A 26,148-nucleotide genomic window follows, 5' to 3' on the forward strand; every position below is an offset into this window, starting at 1 on the left:
TTCAAATTAGAAAAAAAAAAAAACTCACGGTGATTCCAAATGTTTCACTGCACACCCCAACAGTGGGGGCAGTTTTAGGGTCAGTGGATATTCAAAGCTCGAAAGCTTCAAAGCTTCAAAGCTTCAAAACCATTGTTTTTATGAAATATTAGAATATGATCAATTAAACTCTTTAAAATTAATTTTATGTCAGCAAGAAGTCATTTTATGAAGTAGATAAAATATTTCAATATGTAGACAGCATTTGAAGTCATGACCCAGGAAGGTTCGTCTTAAGGTTAAATCTATTTGATCAAAAATACTTTTTTTTTTCCTAATGTAGATTTTTGCTGCACAAGAAACATTTCAATTCATTCGATAGGGAAAGGTATTGATAAAATATAGTTTCATTATACATAAATTATTTCATCATTTATGCATGAAGTGTATCTTATGCTTATTAGTGTATTATGTTGTTAGCTTAGCAACAGGCTAACACCAAACTCTATCAAAATCAAGAGAGGCTTCACATAAGGTTTCATATTTTGCAGACCTTAAGGTTGACTACAGCTGAGTGAATTCTTAAGAAAAGTAACGTAAATTATGAAAATTGAAAACAAAACTACACTACTGAAAATATAGCAGTTTCTTACTCACTCTAGGGTGTAAGAAAATAATCCAAACATAATATTCTTTAGTGAACTGTCCTTTTTTGTATTCACCTTGCCTTGATCAGACAGTGTCCAGTACATAATGGGAGGCCTAAATTAAACTGGCTCACCAGTCTATTAAACTAAGAGCATTTCTGTTCCTGACAATAACCCATGACTCAGAAATATTACGTGACCAGCTATAGAATTTCAGATCTGGTGTGGGTCGATACTATGCTTTTCACAGTGAAAGGAACAGTCTGGCCTTTTGCTTTGATCTGGACTTAAAATAAAGCTTCAGGCATTAAGATTTAGAGAGAACGTGAATGTCGCTCTTTATCTTTGATTTCCCCCGAAGTCAGGCCCTTGCAGAAACATCATCCAATCACATATAAAATCAACATCTCTGGCCTCAGAGGAATGTGTTGCGTTGCACACACACTCCATCCATCATGCTCAGTCACACACCTTTTTGCAGAACGTGCTTCACTAGTGGCGCCGTTGGTCTAAACCGGTAGATTGGGACTGTAGTGGCCCACAGCTCAGCAATGATGGAACACGGCTCAGCATTATCATACAAATAACAGCCTTCAGTCTTTCAGGCCAAATCTTTTATTGACGTCGCCACTGTGACTCCCACATCACAGACTTCCCCCCGCAGCCCCATTATTCCTCTTTAAGCTCCTTGTCTAGCATCAACCTTGATAAAATAGCTTATGCAGCTCAGAGGTGGGAAATCTCTGGATTAGTTCAACAAGTCACTGGTTGTGTACACAGTCTGAAAACACTACAAGTGAAACTGAAATTGAAACGTATCGTTAGGTGAAATGGCCAAAAACAGAAAATATGAATTATGAATTTGTTTATCCAACAGAATCGCAAAGTAGATTTTAAGGAAAATCAAAATCAACTGCTTTAAAACATATCTGTTGAATGTTATTCAAGTTAAACGCACAGGCACACAAACACATTTGGTAACGTTAAATCTTACTGAAAATGGCAGATTAAGCCGTTTATATTCAGAAAAATATTTCTAGGTTTTATTCTGTGTGCATTAAATTACATTTGGATGTAAATGGTCCTTTTCCTGACATAAATGTAAAACACTGAGCTGCTAACGGAGCGTCCTGTGGATCACTTTCATGATGGTGTCCGGGTCTGGAGTCGGACGTCTAGCTTTATCTGTCATTATTTTGGTCAGGTTCAGATTCCTCTGCAGTTGTTGTATGTTGTAAAAAAAAAAAAAACACTAAATATCCATTCATGTCATGCAACGGCATGCAAAAGACAAGCGTAGGCTATTATCTGCCAAAATGCAAATTCGTCACGTGCCAACTTCTTACGCAAATAAGATTGGGAAAGCCTATTAGTAAATTTGATTTTATTTATTATTTACTTACAATAAATAACAATAAAATATATTAAAATAACTGCATTATGTGCATATTTACTTTTGAGTTGAAAACATTATTAATTAACAAATATTCAGTAAAATCTTTCAACCGTAAGGCAATCTCTGCCTGTGACTGTCACCACATCCTGCCCTTCCGATCTGTATATTTTGGTTGAATTTCGCCTTTAATATGATGTTAATTCGAGTGCGGGTCTAATTAACTTGGACTGTAATAAACCTCAGAGCCTCGAGCTTGTCGGTGAGTGATAGTATCATGACTGAAGCTCCCAGCCTCTGACTTATTTAAAAATAAAATTATAATAATAATTTAAAGGCAAAATGCAAAATGAATTTCACAAGGGAGAGCTGACTCTTGTGGATCATCTGAGGACAAAATAAGATTCTGAAAATGAAGCTTAAGGGTCCGTGTGCTTACATTGTATGGTATTATCTGTCAGGAAAAACCCTCCTAAGCTCAGTCGCTGGGGTAAGCGATTCTCCCATGATGCCTGTCTGTGCTCGTGTAGGATTGTGTTTCTCTGCTACAAGGATCTTTCCAACACACTCCCCTCATGATTGGATCTCCCCTGCTCCGAAATCACGTTAGAGCAATATGCCTCCAGAATTTCATTAGGCCCTCTGTAGCCTCAGAGACACTGTATTGGCTTTAAAGAGCAATGTGCTTATCATATTTCATCCTTTTCCATTTGTAAATTGCTTTTAATGGCAGTTCATAACAGGCCATGTAATAGAATGACATTTATTTTCATTTGATGAAATGCCAAATATATGTCTGTATGAAATTTACAGGGATACAGAGCAGGCAGAGAGGATTGCAATGCCAAGTAGGGACTCTTGCTAATACCATCAGAGCTCTGGGTGCTACTGCGACTCTAGGGGAACATAATGGAAGATGCACTCTAAATGGGCTAATGGACATTAAAAGTAGGGGCTAGACCAAGGGCACGTCTCTTTAAATTACACTGGCATTTTGGATCTCAACATTCATATTAACCTTCCACTTAGGGTCATTCGCACTTAATTGTATTACAGTAAGCCTGGAGATGCGGGCTCAATTAATACAGATATCTAATGAGAGACGTAAAAGCAGCTCTTGCACATGAGTAAAGGATCATGGGAGAGAGAAGGTGAGACGTGTTTTAATCAAGTCTACTCATATCAGTGGGGAAAAAACTAGAGTAAAAGACTACATTTACTTACTGTCAGAGGCTTTTGCATATGACAGGTAAATGATGACTTTCATTTTATTTGTTGGCTGGAACGTATGCGGCGACAGTTGGGGATCAAGATAAGTGCTCCCATCAGTCATTCCACAGAGTGGCCACTTCTTATACAATTTTAAAAACGCTGGAGACAAAAGATCGAGTGGAAGCAGCAAATGGTATCCTCATCCCTCACGGTGCTGCTCACTTAGATGCCATCCCAATTGGCTTGATAGCAGGTTATGTCCATGAAGCCCACAAGACTGTTTGGCAGGGTTTCTCAAATCCATCCCTGGAGGGCAGGTGCCCTGCAGATTTAAACTCAAACTCTGATCAAACATGCCTACTGTACCTGTTAGTTTCTAGAAACCTTTATTAGCTTTCTTAGGCATCTTTGTTTAGGGTTGGAGGCATAGGCAGAGATTGCGGGGGGATGGATTGAAAGATTTTCAATCCACCTAATGATTGAGAGATTTGACTAAATATTTGTTAATTAATAATGTTTTCAACTCCAAATTATATTTTACTGTTATTTATTTGCATTTTGCATTTTGGTGGATAATAGCCTACGCTTGCCTGTTGCACGCAGTTGCATGACATGGATGGATATTTAGTGTGTGTTTTTTTTACAACAACACACAACAACTGCAGAGGAATCTGAACCTAACCAAAATAAAGATGTAGCTAGGTGCCTGACTCCAGACCCTGACAGCCTTATAAAGGTGATCCACGGGATGCTTTTATTACACATAATACGGTTATTACAGAAATGCTAAAATGTATTTAAAAGTTTTTGGTTTGGCCCCCCAAAGCTCAAACGTCAAGCTATGCCTATGGTTGGAGGTAAACTTTGCCGCCGCTGCCATGTTGTGAAGACGTTGTGTGTTTCATTGTGAAAGTGAAAATACTTTGTTTGGTCTTCCGAAGGAGGACACAACTAGAAATCAGTGGTTACGTTGTATTTACAACACTGTTCCAGAATAGTTCAACCCAAATATTCAGATGTGTGCAGCGTATTTTGTGGAGGATAAGGACTGTTTCTTGTGAAAGTAGCCTACAATGATGGTGTCTGTTTCTATAAAGTGGGGCAGTTCCAACTTTGCAAAGATAGTTTCTGACTCACAGCCTGTAAATACGTTTTCATATTTAAAGAATTTGCCACTGATGATTTAAACATGAGTTTTGAGCAGTGTAGAATAGCACCTTTCTCCAGACATGCCTTTATGTTTATGCAGTGTAATACACAACGCAACGTATAAGTCATTATAATAAGTAATTATGTCCCCATTGGATGCAACAAATGGGTTTTATTGGTTTTGTCTTGGTATGGTAAGGGACGTAAAATTTTCCTCACACGCTTGAGGCATTCAGCCAATCACAACGCACTGGATAGCTGGCCAATCAGCGTACATATCTCTTTTCAGAATGATGAGCTTTGTAAAAATTTACACATTTCAGAACGGCGAGGCATAGAGGATCAACAATAATGTACATTATGTGGAAAATATATATATTTTTTTACCTTAAACCGCATAAACAAATTGCATTACAACAAATACAAAAAATAATTTTATTTTTAGCAACGTCATATGACCCCTTTAATGCCAATTTCTGTTGCACAGACTATTGGACAGCAGATCATTATGAAGTGCACACCATGAGGCTTTGCTCAAGGGCACATCAAGGAGGTTCTCGTGAGTATCTTTATGAACCATAAATGATAAATGGCCAGTTTTGTAGTATTCAAGACCAGACTTAGTTGCAGTTCCATCCTGGGTCGATTTTCATGGTCTTGGTCTTGCGACTCTTGGACTTGGGAGCCATTGGACCAAATTTGGTCTTGGGTACTACAGTACTGTGGAACTTTATTATGGTCTGTGCCAATTTTCGCATATGATCCACTATGCACTTCTGGAGGGGAGCTCACTGTGTGTGAGCTGTGGAGGTTTGAGTAGCAACAGACCCGAAACCAGACTTTATTCAACCCAGTGGAAAGCCTATTAACATTGAAGCATTCAGTCCCTCTTCAGGTCTCTGTCTTGACTTGGACTTGAAAATATTCTGGTCTTGGTCTTGGTCTTGACTCAGACTCAACCTATTCAGGTCTCGGCTTGAATTTGGAATGAGGTGGTCATGACTAAAGCACTTAAAATGGGACACTCTATGGCAGAGTTCCTCAGATCTGTGCCTGGAGGCTCAGTGCCCTGAAGAGTTTAGCTCAAACCCTGATCAGACTCTCCTACCTGTTATTTTATATATTAATTAGGTTTTGAATGGAACTCTGCATAGACGGATCCAAGAGAACCTTGTGGATGGGCATGTGTAGGCAAGGCTTACAAGAAGTCCACATAAAGGGTGCCATTTGTACGGAGGCTAACAGTAGGCTGAAATTCATAAGTAGGTATTGTTTTAATCATCTTAGCCCTGTTTGCTGAAAACAGCAGCTGTGTCTAAGGTTATTGCATTCTTGAGTTTTCCTCTAAGTTTCATGAAAACAACTTTAAAGTTCACAACATAAAGTATTATTCTTCTCTCTAGTCAGTGGCAGACATGCTACTGTTTGCTCCACACACAGCTGTTTCAGATGCACACTCCATTTCTCATCTGAATGCTCTCTGCTATTTTAATGTTGTTGTTGTTGTCTCAAAACCTCTCGGAGGAATATCCATCATATAAGCTCATTCTCAGGTATGGACCTGACAGAATTCTTCAACAGAATATGGGAAATGTGTTTCCTTGCAACATTGTCTCACGCTGTAAAGGCTCAAATAGCTTTTCCTCCTAAATGTCCCTCTCCACAATTGTTGAAAAATTACTGTGTATACAGTTGGTCAGGTTCAGGCTGCCTCAACCTCCTTTTGGCTGGATGAAGTAGGCTACTCACAAACCTTTCTTTAGATGCGGCGCCAGGGAGACGTGCAATTTCTTGTTTTCCGTCTCGGTTGAGAGCATCTTTCTGTGTATCTGTGAATGTCATTTTTCCTGTATTATTTTCTGAAGTGTATATGTGTGTGTGTTCCCCAAATCTTATCGCTCAGGGAAAACATTTCTTTCAGATCTTCATCAGCATGTATTGTGTTGGAGTTCATTGTGGATTCATTGTGTGGCACACCAGAATTAGTCGTCTGTTAAGTAGAGGCTGGAATTGACAGAAATCATAAAACATTCTTAATGATTACAAAAAGATCCCTTGGGATAGAAACACATGCTGTCAATAGAATTTCAATTTTCATGAATAAAGCAGCACTTGAGTAATTTATAGATACAGTAGCCAATGTAAAATTGTCCTTCTATGGCATATCTGTATTTGTCATTTTATGGATAATTTCCAGACATGTCCTCTTGGTCTTTGTCTGTGTCTCACTCCTCCCCCTTAAGGCAGAAACAGACACAAATCCATCATATTAATTGGACTGAAAGCTACTATCTTAATATAACATGTGACGTGAATGGACTCCCAGGCATAGAACTGATCAAGTGTTGGGTAGTGCTAAGGTCACTCCATAAATCATTGTTGACTTTTGACAAGCTTGTCTTTTATTACAGACGTCTGCCATATCAATATAAGATAATATTCTATAATATATAAACAATATTTATTTTGTTTATAAGGCAGAAATTCCCAGCTTGAACACTTGTGCTAATTTTCTCCTTTAATGTTCCATAGGAAAAAAACGGGTTTGGAACAATATGAATATAATGTCGATAATTAAGTAATTACATAATTTTTTTTTCTGTGTGAAAGGTTCCTTTAAGTGAAAAGAGATTGGGAGTGAGTGAAAGACAAACAAAAATAACTAATTAGTTTTTACAGCGTTATTAAGAAATCCCCCTCCTCTCATGTTCAGTGAAACCATTCACACTTCATTTGAGGGTTACAGTATATTTACTAGTTAAATATGGTCAAAAAGTAATTTAAGGCATTATTGTTGAGTAATTGGCTTTTTGAAAAAGCAGCTATGCTGCCTGTATTCCCAGCAATATCGCCAAGGGAGCTGTATGGGATAGTGGGTTTGCTTCTCAGTAGCCAAAAGGCCTTTATGAGTATTTCATGTTTTTCTCTTATTCCTTTGGCTAACTGGTAAACAGTGTTATCAAAGCCAGCGCTCAGCTCCTTTCATGTGGTGAAGTTTACTCTTTACTTGCTCACTGCTGTTACTTGTGGAAAAGAGTATTCCATATGAAAAAAGCACATGAAATAACGTGAAAATGACACAGGGAATGAGTCTTGGGTAAGCATTATGCCAGCCTACTTTGAGACTGAGCAAGACCACAGGGAAGCTTTAAAGGAACAGTTCATCCTGATGGCATTCCAAACCTGTTTTATATACTTACCTAAAAAAAGAAAAGCAGATGTTAAACAGAATATAATATGGAGTCAATATGGCATGGAATGACTATATGCCATAAAATGACTTAAATTATATTTTAGTTCACCATAAATTTTTGTCAGTGCATTTGGCACATTAACCTTATTTCAAAGACAATGGAAGTAATTATGTTATGAAAATTGCATAAAATATGTCATTACTAAAGTGGTCAAAAAGCACTCTTTAGTTCAACTAATTGCATTTATTAAATTTAAAGTATATTATTTCCTTATATTCTATATATTTTTTTAAAAGTATGCTAAAGTGTACTTCTCGTTCACTGGGGAAATTCCCTTCCTTTTTTCTTTTTTTTTTGGAGAACTGCATGAATGAATGGATGGTGAAACACTGCAAAAACTTGACATAATATAGAAGATGTAATGTTTAGACAGTGTGAATATTAATGACAACAAATCTTATGGTGTCTGTTTTTTTGAAGAAGATGAGGATGATTTAACCAAAATCTTTGAGGAACTGGAAGAAAAGGTTTAGTTTGGAGAGACTGTGAGTTGTCTTGTGATAAGATTCTTACACAGTTAGTAGTGTTAAGGATAGTTACATTAAATGTTTTACAGGGGAAAAAAGTCTCAAGTCATAAAGTGCATCATCTGTCTACTTGAGCAAGTTGGTGGATGATTTTGTGATTTCAGGACATGCATGATGTTCCAGTCTTTTTTTTTTTTTTAATGAAAACTGAGAGGTTTCTGTCCGTCGCCTGAAAGTCCAGGTGTCTGTTCATCAAATAAAGCAATTGTATCTCTTCACAAGATTTGGATTAAAGTTTGAGTTCATGTATATTGTTTTAAAATATCTTATTTTATCTCAGTCCATTTTGAGTGGACTGTCCCATTGAAGTACCGTTTTATGAAAATTTTGGATATATTTAATACCTTCTGGAAACAGCAATATTCCATTTTGAAATAACATTAATTGAATTAACAAAAGTGAATCATAAAAACAGACAGGTGCAAAAATTTGACCAGTCTTCACAAGGACATTTTCTAACTACTGTATACTTCTGACTGTGGAGATAGAGACTTCAAACCTTTGTGATAACTTTTTGTATCCTTCTCCTAACTCAAAATGATGAAATATCCTAGTTTTAGGTCATCAGGGGGTTCTTTTGTGGTTTGCATATTGCTACTTTCTCTTAGAGTTCAAGGACAACAGAACTAGCAATAAGCTACCTTAAATATCCTTTTTCATGATTGGTTGCACCTGTGTTTGCAGTGTTAAGTTTCATTGAGTCAGTTAAATCAGTTGTGTGCATTAAGTGACCACAGGTATTTAAAGCCACACAACTAAGAGGCTTGGATTCTACTGTTGTTTAACGATACAAGCTGTCCAGCTGGCAAAACATCTTTCCAGAAAAGCTTCAAAGCAGACAAAACAGTAGTGAGAGCTGTGAGTTGTGAAACATTTGTGATCTAGTAGATTTATACGTTATGTTGCCATTGTTAAGACTGTAAGTCAATCCCTCACAGACTTGCTTTCATGTGCGTTAAATTCAATATGGCGTCTAAACTGACTAAGGTCTATTCCAGGCCAATAATAAAATCCAACTTCACTAGTTAGCTAGTTGACACAAAAATCACACACAGCTTAAATGCTCGTTTTATGCAGTGGCCGATTAATACATTAACAGTGTTAATATCTGTACTTCAGCTTGGCCAAAAACATTGTTTGCAAGTGTGGCGAACAACGTTCAATGACATATTGTTTCTGATTCTAGCAGAGAACCTACTTAGACGTGACGAACTACAGTTAACTTGAAATGTGGGTAAATGTGTAATCGATGCTGCCACAATGATAGACTGACATCCAATAGAGTGTATTCAAAAAGGAGTCTACTACTGCAGCTGCGGCCCAGCAGACACACATTGGTTCATGATGCAGAAGGCAAGAGTTGAGTTGTGTTTCCCTGGCCTCTCCCTTTCCCTCTTCAATTGTTGCCTGTCACTTTCTACTGTTCTGTGTATTAATAAAAAGGCAAAAAGCAGAAACACTTCTATCACATGGCACTAGGAAATATGTGGACGTCACTTTTACTGTTTCAGAGCAAATAAAACTCTTGAACGCCTTTTCAAAGATTTAATGTGGTCATCCTTTTTCACAAATCTAGCAGTTTCTTGTGTGCATGTGTGATGTGCACATGAACCTGAACTTTTTAACAAAGTTTATCTTTCTGAAAAGCGAGGTGTGCTCTGATTGCCCAGCTATCCATTGCGTTGTGATTGGCAGAATGCCTCAAGCGTGTTGTAACAACAATGAGTTTTACATAGTAATTAACTCAAATGATATATAGGGAATTTGAATAATTAATCAGGAATTTGATTAATTTATATCTCAGATGACAGTTACATTAAATTTGATTGATTATGAAAAATAGCTCAATTGCCTATAACAATAAATAATCACAGGGCACTGTAACTTACTCATTAATATGTCAATATTACATTCTTCATATCAATTATTGTGATATCTCTTACTGTAAATTACTGCAAATCAAACCGTGGTATGTCCAGCAAACCACTGTAGACCTATCAATTTTCAATAAAGTTATCACACCTTATAATTCAAGGAAAAGTATTCTCTGGCCATGAAAATATTATCCTATCCTTATGATAAATTTAGTTTCTAAATTTAGAGCTTGTAGCTATAGATCAGACACATCTCAGTGACTCGTAATGTGAGTGGGGTGGAGTCCAAGCCAATCGTCAGTATATGGGTTTTTAATAATTAAACTAGTAATACATCAAACTACAAATCACACAGAGTAAATATGCATACGAAAATACAGACAATAAACTTACAAGACATAACAGAATCCAAATAAAAGAGAGACAGAGAGAGAGAGAGAGAGAGAGAGAGAGAGAGAGAAAGAGAGAGAATAGAATGAGATCACATAAGGAGCTCAGGTATGAAAATCATAGTCAGTAACTTTTGGAAAGCCAACAACAAATCAGATCATAACAACACTTTAAAGCAGCATTTAAATCTCCATAGAGAAAGAGATACTTGCAAAAGTGTCCCATGTGAGTGGCGTGAGATCGGCGTCGAGCTTGTGAGCTTTACGCGCTGTTCCCGTTGAAACAGCCATGTGCCATGAAACGGAGGCCATGTGACGCGCATGCACGCTGCGCTTGGCGTGAGCGTGGAGCACGTGGTCCTTTGTTCTGTCCTCGCGCGGTATTTGAAAGGTTCAACAAACATTGTTCCAGAATTCGTCTTCCTTGCGTGGAGAGGCGAATAGTTGAATAAACTTAGTAAAGAAAAGAAAAGAACGAAACGAAAGCTTCTAAAGGAGCCATTAAAATGGCTTTTTCTCTCAGCCCCTGTGGCCTATGGCCGCGCGGAAACAACGTTGGAGAGCAGCGTATCCGAGAACGGGGAAGAGGAAGAAGAGAGGGAGGACCTTGTTTGGTCAATTCTTATAGCTTGAAATAGTTCACGCCCCTTTTTCGCGTAAACAGCCAATGAAAGTCCGCGATCTGAAGCGGAGGGAAAAGTTCCTTTGTCTCTGTGGAGACAAACCCCCCCTGGAGATCTAGGCTTGTCCAAATTCCAGGGATTATTCTAGCAAGTTTGTAATTCAGATTACATACATATTCTTACTTTGTTCTAGATAAATGGGTCTGTCAGAGCATGACGATTAGAACAAGACTAAACATAATATATATATGATCAAAACATGAAGTTACATTCCAAATGTATTTAAAGATTTGCTTAACACATGATAACACTGCAGATGTTGGGAAACATCTAAATGTACCAAAAGGGAATATGTAAAACATGTATAAAACATAAAAACAGAAAGTTAATGAATACATTCCATAGAATGCATTGTTCAAAAGAAGCCAGTGATTTGGCTTCTCTCCTGTCCTGTGTGGTCGTAAACTTTTACAACCTGCAAAAGTGGGGGTTGCAGAAACATGGCTCTCTTTGAGAAGGTTGAAGTGAGGAGAGACATTTCCTAAAGTATGAGCTTGCAACTTATACTCTTCACATAACAAGGATTAACCATTTTATGCAATCCATAAACATAATTAAAATACATATTAATAATAAAATGAAAGTAAGGAACTTATACGAAAAGTTCCTTTGTCTCCAGTGTTGGAAGAATTTGGGTTGGGGGTTTTCATTTCTTCTTTGAAGCTCGCATGGGCATCGTAAATAATTTAAGTCCAGCCAGGCTGGCGCCAGGCCAGGCACTTGGTGCAAAAAAAAGAGTTTCATTTGGAAAATCTGAATTAAACACATGAATCGATGATCTGCATATCCGTTACAGTGTGAAAGAAATGTTATAACTCTAACATACTGTAATGCTGTGTGTCCCGGCACAACAAGACAAAACAAAGATAACCCATAACAAACAAAGCATTTGTTGCATCCAGTGGGGGCATAATTGCTGATTATAATGACTTATACTGTGTTTTTACGTGTTGCGTATCGTGCCGTGTAAACATAAAACCATGTCTGCATTTGTGATCGGAGAAACGACAAACAACAAGTGCTATATAATGCTTAAAACAATATATATATATATATATATATATATATATATATATATATATATATATATATATATATATATATATCCTCCCTTCGACAACTTCGCAAAGCCCACATCTTCATCAAACTGGACCTTAGGAGTGCTTACAATCTAATCAGAATTCGGGAAGGAGATGAATGGAAGACGGCGTTCATCACCCCCGCCGGACACTATGAATATCTTGTCATGCCATACGGCCCCCGCTGTGTTCCAGAGTTTAATGGATGAAGTCCTCCGGGACTGCTTCGTATTTATGTACATCGATGACATTCTCATTTTCTCCAATAATCAAACGGAACACCAACGTCATGTCTCAGTAGTACTCCAACGGCTCCGAAAGTTTTCCCTGTTTCTGAAAGCAGAGAAGTGCATGTTTCACCAGACTTCCATCGAGTTCTTGGGTTACCATCTCAGTGCAGAAGGAGACAGGATGGATGACCGTAAGACCCAAGCCATTATCTCCTGGCCCACGCCCAAGTCAATCAAAGAACTACAGAGATTCCTAGGTTTTGCAAATTTCAACCGTCGATTCATGCATGATCACAGCCCCATTAACATCAATCCTGAAAGGAAAACCGAAGACCCTCTACTGGAACCCTGAAGCTGAGCATGCCTTCCAGGAGCTCAAAACTGTCTTTATCATTGCTCCACTACTCCAGCATCCAAACCCAGAGAAAAAATGTATCGTAGAAGTGGACGCTTCAACGACAGGCGTTGGGGCCATCCTGTCACAATAGCCTGAACGCTCATCCAACCCCATGCCTTGTGCCTTCTTTTCCCGAAAGTTATCACCTGCTGAGAGAACCTACGACATTGGCAATCGAGAGCTTTTAGCTGAGAAACTCACCTTGGAAGAGTGGAAGCACTGTTTGGAAAGGCCCAGACATCCATTTATTGTCCTTACTGAGCATAAAAACCTCCAGTACCTGAAAGAGGCCAAGAGACTTAACCCTCGCTAAGCACAATGGGCTCTGTTCTTCACCCGGTTCCATCTCCAAATAGCCTACCGTCCAGGATCAAAGAATACTAGAGCAGATACTTTATCCTGCCTCCATGCTCCCGAGGAAACCCTGGAAGAACCCGAGCCCATTTTACCCACCAAATTATTTGTCAATCCAATCCAGTGGGACCTCGATGAACAGATCCATGTGCTATTACAAGACTCACCCGTTCCTCCAGAATGCCCCACAATTAAGACCTACGTACCTGAAGATCTCCGCATTTCTCTCATCTCCTCTGCTCACTCTTAACACTTTAAGACACTTTGTACATCAGTCCCTTCCCAATTGAAGAACAAATCAACCCAGTCACTTACCTGCTTCACTTACCTGGCCAGTACCAGATACACCCCACCTTTCATGTCTCCCTATTAAATCTGCAATACTCACCTATTTCTGTTTCCTCTGCAAACTCTGTCCCTGATGAAATCCCCCAGGTGGCACCCGTAGAAGCCGAACCCATCTACACAGTAAAGGAGATACTGGACTCCCGACATCGTGGAGGTCGACTCAAGTATCTGGTAGACTGGGAGGGTTATGCTTAGGGGTGTAACGATTCACTCGTTTTCTCGATGCATCGATTACAAACCCTGTCGATTCATATGCATCGATCTTGAAACATGATATTTGAATCGTGAATTGCCCGATCTTGAACAGCAATCGATTCAAAATGCTAAGAATCGAATGAATCGCGATTTCTATAGCGATTCAATGCTTTCAAAATGTATACACATTAAATTACTACACGCACGAATTAATGGAGACCTTGAAGAGTGTTCGTGAATCGTGCCTCTTATCTGTCCTACACGCGCTCCACTGTTTACCGCCTGATGAGACTGTCACAGGATTGCGCTCGCGCTCCGTTCGTCTCTGACGCAGCTGACGTGTGATCTATATGACTCGTGGCCAGTGCCGGAGCCGTCGACAGCTGTATTGCATGGACGGAGCAGGAATGTAAGTGTCTAAATCATACGCACAGATCCATTGAATGATAAATGTTTTTAAACAATGCGGATGAACCGAATATACGAAGGAAACTTTTAAAATTAACCACAGCATTAACAACGACCTTGAAATAAGAGCGCGAGATTTATCTGATAATCAGATGAAAGTAACGTTTGTTTCATTAGCAAACAGACATCAGGCGCGTTTTCTCTCAGAATCATTCGCTGATGGAGAGGAAAAGTTAAATAGAGATGAAGACGTTTTCACACTGAAAGAGAAGCGAACTCGCTCTCATAGACGTGCCAGCCTATATCTGCAGCTAAACTGAATAAAAGCAGAATGAACTGATGGGAAAAAAAAACCCACAAACAATTTATGAATGATGCAGTGCTAATTGACATTTATTACAGTACAGAAACTATAAAGTATATTTTCTACCTTATTCTGTGCAGAAAATTTTAATAATTGCTAATTAAATGTAGCGTAGTATATAAAACAATAATAAAATTGCCATTAGGAAAAAAATATCGATTACAAATGATTGATTATTGTCCAGCAGTGTATTTGATTTATTACAGCTAATTAAAAGTAATTAAAAAAAGAAGATAATTCCTTTTAAAATAATAATAATAATAATAATTATTATTATTATTATATAGGCTACATACATAAAATGATTGTATTTGACATTTCTGTCACTTCTGAAATTATGGTTACGCCCCTGGTGTGATAAAATGTTAGCTTATACATAATACTCTTTAAGCTCTTTTTTAAAAACTTGGCTTACATAAATTTTTACGTATGCCATGTCGCATCATTAAACTAGCATTTAGCAATGGACAAAAGTTTTTTTTTTTTTTTTTTTTTTTTCTAACCTATGGTTCTCTAACCATAAATGCTATTGTAATTTGCCCCCTGACTAAGCATTTAAAGAATTTAGTAGAAGCATTTAAATAATCCAGTGAATGCACTTAAAGAATGCAGAATCGAATCGTTATAATCGAATCGAATCGAATTTAATTGTGAATCGAATCGAATTGAATCGTTCTAAATTTGCAAAAATCGTTCTTGAATCGAATCGAATTGTGAATCGTAATCGAATTGAATCGCTGCCTTGCCAAAGATTCACAGCCCTAGTTATGGTCCTGAAGAAAGGTGTTGGGTACCTCGTCATGATATTCTTGATCCTAATAATCTCACCGAATTCCATACTCAGTTTCCAAAGAAATCAGCTCCACAACCCTGCGGCTGACCCCCAAAACGTCGGAGGGCAACGTCGGGTGGGGGTGGGGGGGGGGTAATGTCAGGGACCATTCAAGCTCGGTCCCTTCCATCCCACAGCGATCATGTTCACCAGAATACTAATCACCCGCACCTGGTCATCATTAACAACCTCATCACCTAAGCAGTATAAAACACTCACCACAGCTCCAGTTCAGCATCAAGCCTCCAACAGGAAAGGACCATAGAATGCTAGCTCGCTATCCTCCGAAGCACCACAGATCCTGTGACGTAAAGTATACCCACCTTTTAAACACTAACCTCTGTGTCCTTGTTCTACTGCCTCCAGGATTCCTGAGTATTACCCCGTGTCCTGAAATCCAACAATTCCCCAAATCTCCTGTGTTAGCCTGATATCCTCCGGTTCTTAGAGCAATCTGTAAAGAGACAAGGATTAGGGAACTGTGATTGAGTGGTATTGACAACTCTGCAAAAGACGTACTCACCTTCCTGCACCTCGCACTGTGTGATCGGCACCGCACTTGCCCCTGAAAAGCACCGTCTACTTACTCGACTTTCACTATTTGTAAATAAAGAACTGTGCTTAGATTCAGTTACCTCTGGCTCTCGTCTATGTCCTGACAACTTTATAATCGTAAGTGGCAAATTCTTTAAATATGAGAAAAATGCTTTCAGACTGTAAGTAAGAACAGTAAAAAAAAATAGTCCTCCATAAAATGCATTGCACAAACATGAATATCTGGGTTGAACTCTTCTGGAGCAGTGTGGTAAATACAACTTGACTTCTGATGTCTAGTTGTGTCCTTCTTTGGAAGACCAAACAAAATATTTTCACTTTCGCAATGAAACACACAACGTCTTCACAACGTGACGGTGGCAGAAACAATAATACAGCTAGAATAAAAGTTATGCATTCTTTCTTTGTTTAAACGAGGTGTTTCAGGACAGCATGGATGAGTCTAAACTTTTATTAAGAATATCTCTTTGGGTTGGAGACTTTATTCATTGCAACTTTAGGGATCTTATCTCTCTATACTACTATACCAACCTTATTTTACTTGTAAGATATTCTGTTGTATTTACCTATGCTTGTAATTTGTGTATTTGTTGTTTTTTTGTTTTTTTTTACTGACTGTTTTCTTGTCTCTTTTATAATGTTTAAACTTTCTTAGTTAATCTACAGTAAGTGAGGGAGTAACATGACACACGTATGATGTCCCATACTCAGACCAAGTATGATGACCCATACTCAGAATTTGTGCTCTGCATTTAACCTATCCTAAGTGCACACACACACAGCAGTGTATAAGTGTGTAAGGAATCCCGAAGGTGCTCTCTGTCACCATAGCAACACCCAGCATGATCTGGCGGGGTCTTAGCTGTGAGGAGAGGATGCATTAGGGTTGACCACCACGTGGGGTCCAGGACCCCTTCTAGACTGTGAATTTGCATTATCACTTCTTTTCCCCAACCAATGAGTGTTAGAGATGGACAGATCACACATATGCTTGGCCCGTGTTCTCTGCTCTCATCCTCAATGTATTTTCGATGTTTCAATAAATTCAAACTGACCCTCTGATGTCACATGGACTACTTTGAAGATGTTTTTATTATCTTTCTAACCAGTATAGAAAGTGGACAGTATACCGTGCACAGTTTCAATGGAGGGACTGAGAGCTCTCAGATAAATCTAAAATATCTTAAACTGTGTTCCGAAGCTAAACGGAGGTCTCACGGGTTTGGAACAACGTGAGGGTGAGTTATAGAGATAATTTTCATTTTTGGGTGAACTAACCCTTTAATTAGAACAAACATCTGAAGGTTGTATGACCTATTTCCAATATTAGTCACAACATCATGTCAGATTTTAATAACTGTGAAATCAGAGTAATGTATAAGAAATTTAATTTTACATTTTTGTTTACATAACAATTATGCCCATTGTGAAAAGGATATGAACAGGACATGAAAATGTACTCTATGGTAGTGAATCATGTCACAGTAATGAGAATCTAAATAATAGGAATATATATATATATATATATTCTAAATATTAATAAAACACTGTAATTAAAAGTATTAATAAAAAAATAATAGTTTAGTATCTCAATAATACTTAAATAACAATGTTACAATGGGAAAAATATATACTGTGTATATATATATATATATAGAGAGAGAGAGAGAGAGAGAGAGAGAGAGAGAGAGAGAGAGAGAGAGAGAAAATAATAAAATGCAGTTGGAATATTTTTATTTTAATTGAATTGTTACCCGGCCGTGTTTTCAAGATTGTACTTCTTGTAATCTTTTTCTTTAGGTTTTGGTTATACTTAATATCCTCGTCAACACACAGACACAAAGGAAAAGTTTTAAAGTTGCCATCACAATGGTGAAAATAATGATACTTGCTTCCTCAAGAGCGTGCTCTTTTTTTTTTGTAACAAATATTAATGTGATGCTGGATTTCTCACCAGAAGTGCAATCATTGCACTTCCAATCTCTAAGACTACGTGCACAGGCCATTATTCTCAAGGAGCTGAGAATGAATCAAGTCCTCCACGCCCACATAACTTGATTATTACAACTAGATGTGTGTGTAAGGAATCCCGAAGGTGCTCTCTGTCGCCATAGCAACACCCAACATGATCTGGCGGGGTCCTGGCTGTGAGGAGAGGATACGTTAGGGTTGACCACCACGTGGGGTCCGGGACCCCTTCCGGACTGTGAATTTGCATTATCGCTTCTTTTCCACCGACCAGTGTGAGTGTGAGAGACAGACAGATCACACATGTGCTTGGCCCGTGTTCTCTCCTCTCATCCTTTATTCCCACTGTTATGAAATGACTCACCGGATATTATGTGTCCCTCCGTGTTTCCGTCCAATTACGCAGAGCTCTGTGGTAATGAGGCTGGCTCCAGAGATCTGAGAGGAAGTCTTTAAAAGACTGGAGCAGTCCAGCTCACACTGATCTGGTCTGTGGCTAGTCCCTGGAGCCGAGGAAAAGTGATTAAAACAGAGCAAAAGGAATGTGTAATGTGTTGGCGAACAACAAACTCAATATGTGTGACATTCTCCCATGAGTGACCTTTAAAGGAACATAATTGTTATTTACAGCTTAATGTGTGTGGACAGCTACTGTGGCGTGATGTCATTTACCAGAGACAATCATATTGACTAGTCTTTCAGTGTGTATAAATGAACTGGGAAGTGTAAAACAGGAAAGGAAGTTTAACAGCATAAATATTTAAAATATCTATCACCCTAAATTGAGGATGACCATAAGACTGAAAGATAGGGCTTGGCGATAAGGCCAAAAATATTATCATAATGTATTTTCCAAATCATACCGTATCAATAATCATAGCAATATTAATCTAGCATTAAAGGAGAAGGAAATACTTTCCACTTGTTTGCTAGGCCTTGGGAATAAATAAAAAACTCCACGGAATAAGATACCTTTTAAATTAGGGCCCTATGAAATCCATTTTAATTTGCCCAAATTATTCTATGATTCTTTTATGAAATCAATCGCGGTGGCAACAACAATACTACTGCGAGAATAAAAGTTATGCCTTCTTTCATGAACATTTGGGCTGTGTTATGCAAATCTTCCCATTTGAGACTTTACAGACTTTCATTTAACTGACGCTTTTATCCAAAGCGGCTTATAATTGCTGTCAGAGGTCATATGCCTATGGAGCAACTAAGGGTTAAGTGTCTTGCTCAGGGACACATTGGTGTCTCACAGTGGATTCGAACCCGGGTCTCTCACACCAAAGGCATGTGTTTAACCACTGCGCCAACACCACCCCCTTAGTCTTTGCAACTTTACAACACTACAAAGAGAAAGAGAAAGAACAAGTTTAAAATGACATCATATGACCCCTTTTAATTATAAACAAGTAGCTCTACAGAAGACAATAGCATGATGATTACCCAGCTCAGTTCAAGTTCTGTTAACATGTCAAATCAATGATACTACTGAATATTAATTGTCTTTTAAACCACAACTTAGTAAATGGAGAAAAAAACTCAGTCAAGGAAGTTCTTCTCTGGCCTAAATGAAATTTTCTCTCATGACCCAACTCAAAAAATTATTTTCACTTTGCATCCATGCATGAAAACCATGGGTGGATATGGGAGGGCACGGTCTATAATCATGTGATACTGGCTCATGGATCTTGCCAAAACCTGAGGTGTTTTAGGTCTATTTAAAATCTTACCTGGTGTAGTAAAAGGACTATAATTGGAAATATAGTTTACATAAGTTTACATAAATTGAAATGAAAAAATTTTTTTCCCAACAGCCTGTACATCTATAAATGTGAATTTTGATGTTTAACCTAAAAATGAAACAAACATTGAACCAATGTTAAGTCAAAACATGACATGTCAGATTTAATTGGTTTATGTAGGTGTCAGAAATGTCTACCTTAAATTCACTGCAATTCATTTTGGTTCGTGTTAACACAAATATTAAATAACAATCTGTTGTTGGTTCCACATTATGTTTGCATCTTCCGTTAATGATGAAACAACACTAGAATTTCGATCTGAACCAAAATGTAAATTCAAAGCAACAATGTATTATTGGAAAGTTATTATACTCTAATTCAAAATAAATGGTCAGTAATAATATTCATCTAGGGTCTTTCAAATGCGTACAGTAATGCCTTGCACCCATCAGAGTGCTCTGAATAGACTGATTTGGATATTTCTACAGCTTCAACAACAAACCTTTTTACTGAGGAAACATTTAAGTGCTTGACAAAAAACATGTGCTTCCCATTTCTGCTTTTAAACCATCTAGTGAACATTTGTAAGTGCAAGAAAACACATTTTCATTTGTGTTTAGAAAAGACTGCCTGTGTGGCTTGGCATCAAGCCGCAGCAGACACTGGATGGGCATCGGGTTGAACATGAGCTGGAATATTCCTCTTTGCCCAGTTCCAGATCTCTGTTTAAAATGAAGAAGCACTGGAGTTACAGCTCCTCCAGTTACGCTCCCCCTTGCTGTGCAAATCATTTATAATTCTGGATTATGTCAGCGCAGATAGCGAGGTCAACCACGGCCACCTTGTGCACATTAGAGTTTAATATAGCAACAGTGCTTGGTAGCTCTCAATTGATTGCTTTTTATATTACCGCAATGGCAATAAGTCTAACTTTCTTGCCTCCTCTCTCACACATGTCATCATTAACCGCCCTTCCCCCTTTCTCTCCATCTCTTGTTTATTCCCATTCAAACATCATCATTCCTTTTAGAGTGCAGGTAGAGTTCTATGTGAATGAAAACACTTTCAAGGAACGTCTGAAGCTGTTCTTCATCAAAAACCAAAGATCCAGTGAGTTCTTGCCCAGACTCTAATTGTGGCTGTTTCTTGTCCTGTGAGGTGGTAGTTTGTTGTTGCTTTCACGTGGATTGCTGTTGGCCCCTGTGAGTGGCTCTGTGGAGCTGGTGCTGGGTAATTGGTTGGTCTTGTATTTGTTTCTGCGCGTTTGATGTGCTGTCTTCTAGCTGTCGTGTCCTGTCCGTGAGCACTCGGCTTTGTGTTTCTGTTGTTTGTGAAGCTCTTTGTGATGCTGAATGGTGACGGCCTCGCGCTCTTGTGTGCAGGTTTGAGAGTGCGACTCTTCAACTTCTTCCTGAAGGTTCTGAGCTGCCTGCTCTACATCGTACGAGTCCTGCTAGACGACCCACGGGAGGAGAGAGACTGGTGAGACACAGCCACCTGGCAATGAAACTATGTTGCATGCACTCGAAGCAAAAGTTGTTTCGGTAGGCAGCAGATGTATTTAGTCTTGGCAACATTCTAAAGGTGTGTCGCTATCATCTGGGATCTGCAGAACCCAATGCAACTGAAGTTTTAAATTGTTCAGAACAGGTCAAAAGCTGGAGAGTGGGACAAAAGTGTCTTATTTTTAGCAGGAATGGAATAATATGGTTATTTTGCACAATAATTATTACAATTATCAATCATATTTTAATTGTATTAGTTCATTCATACAATTATTAATCATTATAGTGATAGTGTTTAATCACTTTAGGTCACTGACTCACTTTACTGTTGGTGTTGCTAATAGAGGTGTTTCTGCTCTAGATCGGCTGTCTGCACTTCCATTGGTGGTCGCTGTATTACATCACTGCTCATTAGCATAACATTTTACTTTACAGTGATTGTCACTCATGGAACTAGAAATCAACAACTCTTACTGGACTTTTTAAGCAGGGAGACAAGCATAGACAAAGAGTTAGAGAGATGGGCCAGAGTCTGCATCGTTTCTGAGTGAAAAAAGGAAAAATGCATTTTCTGCCAAAGTGCAGAAGAACAGCATATCGAGGAGCTCATGACATTGCAAGATGCAAGTGAACGACAGGAAAGGAGAAAGATGGTCAAAAGTGAAAACCGTGGGATCTATTTTCAGTTCAGAGAAGAGTTCATGTTCATGTCGGAGAGAGAGTGTGGGAGGACGAAGGGAAAGTGAGATCTAGGGAAGACTGAAGTGTCTTTTGTTTAGTCCATGCATAAAAACTTTTATCTGTGTGTGTGTGTGTGTGCTTCCCCTGCAGTCCTGGCTGTCTCAGACAGAATGCATCTGCTCACAACAGAAGCCATTTTGACTGGTGAGTATCCAGGCTCTTGACTCTCATGAGAAATGAAGAAAAAACACCGACATTAGGCCATTTTAATTGAGTAGATCTGAAGAAAATCAATACAAATGTGTAATTTTTGAGAATCTCCTCTTTTTAAGATGTTTATCGGGTTTTCAAACCTAACTTTGTAGCTCATCTCACTTCTGATATTTCCCATTTAGCTTACTTTGTGAAAATGAAGTGCACTTAATTGTACTGATTGGGAATTTGTAGTGTACTTCAACTTCTAAAAGTATATTTATTTTTTTACTTAGCTTGATGTTTACTAACAGACTAAAGCATATTGATTGTCGTTTTGACTGTAGTGTGTTATTCAATATTAATATTTTAAACAGACTAATATACAACTTCTTGATCACAGATATGTTATTACATTGAATGCAACAAGCAATTACAATGTATTACAGTGTATTACAATTACAATGCAATTATAGTGTTAATTAAAGTTTCAATAGAAATTACATTAAAGTATATTTTAGTTTACCATTAATGTTGTCGGTACATTCAGTAGTAATCTTTTAACCATATTTCAATGATTCAGTGATTATGACTCTGTTTTGACTCATGCCAACAGTATAATTGATTTATTGACTTCAGGGCTCTGCACCAGGAGTCTCTGTGACATGTTTAACAAGGCAGTTCGGTTTTTGCCATTTATTAAACATCAAAAATTCAGCTGGTAGTCTGCAAGCGTTTAATGGTGTGTGTCTGACACGATGGCACTGTGCTCATTACTAAAAAAAAATAAAAAATTGTTGGTTTTTATATGTTTATTGCTCAGGCATTGTAAATGGATTGGATTCTGGAATTGGTTTGTTTGTTTGACGTGTGAAAAAAAAGTGTTCTATTATGAGCCCTCTTCTTAATCCGAGCGTATCTAATTTGTAATTTTCTTTTCATTCTTTATCTCATCTCATTCAAATAATGGCTTCCTGTCATCAGGTCCCTCATTATTTGGGTGAACAGGCCTTTGCCACTCTGGGCTCTTCAGGTCAGAACAAATAACACACTCACACATACACAAGTGTTTCTTCTAAAGGCACTTTTGAGATTTTAAAAAGGTATTTTTTAAACACTTTTGAGACTCTTGCCGATTTTTGGCATTTTCACGGGACACGTCCTGGCCAGGATTTCTATATTTGGCTTTGTTTTCCTGTTTTCATACTTGCTAATAGTAAAGATTGAAAAGTAGCTTGACCAATAACATGCAGGCATTGTGCATAATCAACCAATTGTGACGAGTGAGAAGGTGGTGTAGCAACAATCACTTTCTGGGGAATAATTAACTCAAATAAAGTGAATATTCATGAGTCTATGAATATAACGTGCTTATTGCTTACAAATATTAAATTACCCAAAGAGGGAATATTTAATCATTTAAAGGTAACCTTTACTAGAATTAATTTAAGTTACTCTAGACAATCTGTTCGTCCAGCGAACTGGAAGCTAGACTTCCTTATCAAAATTCAATAAAAATACCCTTCTTACAAACTCCAAGAAATATTAATCTTCTGATCAGGAAAAAACAATATTTTCTGTGTCTGTACTACTAAGATTACTGAAAATTAATTCATATAAAACAAAGCTCGTAGCGTAGATCAGACGATTCAGGGACTTCGATCTCAATGAGCAATAAAACAATTCAATTCAAGCAAATTATAGGATTTAATAAAACAGACTAAAGAGTACATAACTACAATTCACACGGAGTAAATATAAGTATATAGCAAAACGAAAATACAATTTAAACAAGGTAAATGAACAAGAATAATAATGAGATAAATGAGAGAGGGAGATAAAGAGAGAGAGAGAGAGGGAGAGAAAGTGAAAGTGAAAGCAATCTCAGCGTGGCAATTTCAAACAGTTAACTTTGCAAGAGACCCCAAGTCATTGAATGATTTCACAAACATGGAATAGCCTAGACAACCTTAAACAGCAATTTTAGTTGCGATATAAGAAAGTACTTGCTTTGATCTGGCTCTTGTGCGTAGCTGCGCTCAAATTGTCCGGTCTGTGCGGCCTCAGCGTGGTTCTTTCCAGAGCAGATGATACGCGAGCTCGATGGTTAACGCGAAGGTAAACTTTGCCAAAAGATGACTAGACTTAAGTTCGTTTGGCTCGTGAAGGCAATTGAACGAAGTCAAATATCAGCAGACAATAAAGAAAAACTAGAATGAAACGAAAAGTAAAGAAGAATAACGGAGAACTTCTTGAAGTCCGGTTGCAAAGCTGGGAATCCTCTTTTCTCTCTGGCGGAATGCCCAGAACATCGGTTTCCCCGAGCTTTTACGTGAACCTAGGTTCACGCCTAATTTTGAGTATGATCCAATGAAGTGTAAACAAACTGAGGCGGGAAAAATCTTCTTTGTTTGCTGATCTCCGCCCACTGGTCTAATTTATGGCGATGACAAAATTAAACATTTTTCTTAAGCAAGATCGTTCCTCTGAAACAATGCATCTTTTTGTAGTTTGCTATCAAGATTCGTTACAGTCGTGTTTTTACGATTATACAGACACCAAGAACTATAGTTTTATCCATCAAGTATACATTGATATTTAGTTATTCTTAACTAAATGCATATAAAGTTTGCATTAAACACACAGTAACATTCATATATTCCATTATGCCGCATACATACATTTGAGCACAAAAAGGGAGACATTAAAATACATTTAGAGGTAGTTTAAGTAAAATAAGGTCCATGGGCCAGCAAAAATGCTTGTGCCTGTTTTTGAGTGTATGTGCGTCTGTTTCACTGGAATGTGCGATCAAGAAGGGGGGTTGTTTGTCTTCCCTTTTGAAGTTCGATATCGCATCTCTGGATAGTCTCCAAGGTGTTATAACTCTCATCCCCGCCAGGACATTGCCGTCATGGCGGCGCCCAGGGTGGTGAGTTATGTTGTAAGAGGGTTGTAAAACGAAAGTCCTTGTTTTTTCTTTAACTCACGTTCTGGTCTTTGAGTGTAGAATGTGTAAAAAGGGGTCAGGGTTCATTAACATGGAACAGATGGTTGAATACCATCCGCTCATTGGTGTTACATTCCCCCTTTGTGGTCGGATGATGCCCTGTGGTCATTATCGGACAACACCCACCACCATGGTCGGATGGCAGGTGAATCCTGACAGTCGGGTAGCAGGTGTTTGTTAGGGCTGAGGACTCAACTCGATGAGGTCCTTATCCGTCTCTGGTGTGTTACCTTCCCTTCGGGGTTTCCATCGGAGACTTCCAATCCTAGTTGTCTTGAGTTTAGCTGCAGAGATTCGCATCTCGTTGAGTTTCCTGTATAGGACTAAGGCCACGCCAAGGGTCAGGGTGTGGCCGACGACCATGGAGATGCACAGTGCTGTGTCAGCTGCAGTCCAGGCTTGGACAACAGGTGAGGTGTTCAGGATGGGTAATCGAGACAAGGCTTGGAGGGCTGCGTCGACGGGAGCAATGTCAATGAGCTGAGGCCCGCCTTTTTCAATCCACAGTTCCAACTCCGGACCTAGGGTGAAGTTGTAGTTCTTGAAGAAGGATGGGATTTCTAGTTCTGATTGGTACTCTTCACTCGGAAGATGGTATAAGGCCAGATCGTCGAGGTGGAGGATGGCCCCTCGTGGGACTTGAATCCACATGCTCTGGTCGAGCAGATTGACACGGGTGGCTGTGTCATGCTGGTCGTAGGTCAGTGTAGCGGTACGTACTGGAGTGTTAACGAGCCATCTATCACCTACAATCTCAGCTTGCGTCTCGGTGACGTGGCTGCGAGGCTGGGCATCGGCAGGGCAACGCGTGTCGCTGATCATGGGTTGCAACCCGCAGATTCCATCAGTATTGTCTCTGAGAAATGGCTTGCTGGGGCAGAGGTAGTGAATGTCTTTAGTTAGGGTGCACATGTGCAGGTTTGGGGCTAAGTACAGCTGGGTGTTGCTGTCATGGTACGCCACCACCTCAGGGGTACGTATCTTGATATGAGTGTTATCCTTCCAGAACCCCACATTAACAATGTCTTTGAGTCTGTAGATTCGGCTTGACTCTATGATGGGTAAGTTCAGGAGGAAACTCATCTCCTTCTGCTCAGGATCCACGTAAAGGGGAATAGCACTACCTAGAGAGTAGGCAAGGTGGATTTGCATAGGATCAGTGGGTGTGGTGA

General features: G+C 38.7%; 1 protein-coding gene across 1 annotated transcript in view; it reads left to right on the forward strand.

Annotated features, from left to right (window-relative positions):
- LOC127953542 (potassium channel subfamily T member 2) overlaps nt 1–26,148 on the forward strand; it is an 80,250-nt gene that overhangs the window by 9,682 nt on the left and 44,420 nt on the right. The window contains exons 2-5 of the mRNA XM_052552717.1: nt 20,619–20,698; nt 20,971–21,070; nt 21,925–21,978; nt 22,951–22,999. Of these exons, the coding sequence (XP_052408677.1) occupies nt 20,619–20,698; nt 20,971–21,070; nt 21,925–21,978; nt 22,951–22,999 (283 nt within the window). The remainder of the gene's footprint in view (nt 1–20,618; nt 20,699–20,970; nt 21,071–21,924; nt 21,979–22,950; nt 23,000–26,148) is intronic.

This window comes from Carassius gibelio, chromosome A3 (assembly GCF_023724105.1).
Source record: "Carassius gibelio isolate Cgi1373 ecotype wild population from Czech Republic chromosome A3, carGib1.2-hapl.c, whole genome shotgun sequence".
NCBI lineage: Eukaryota > Metazoa > Chordata > Actinopteri > Cypriniformes > Cyprinidae > Carassius > Carassius gibelio.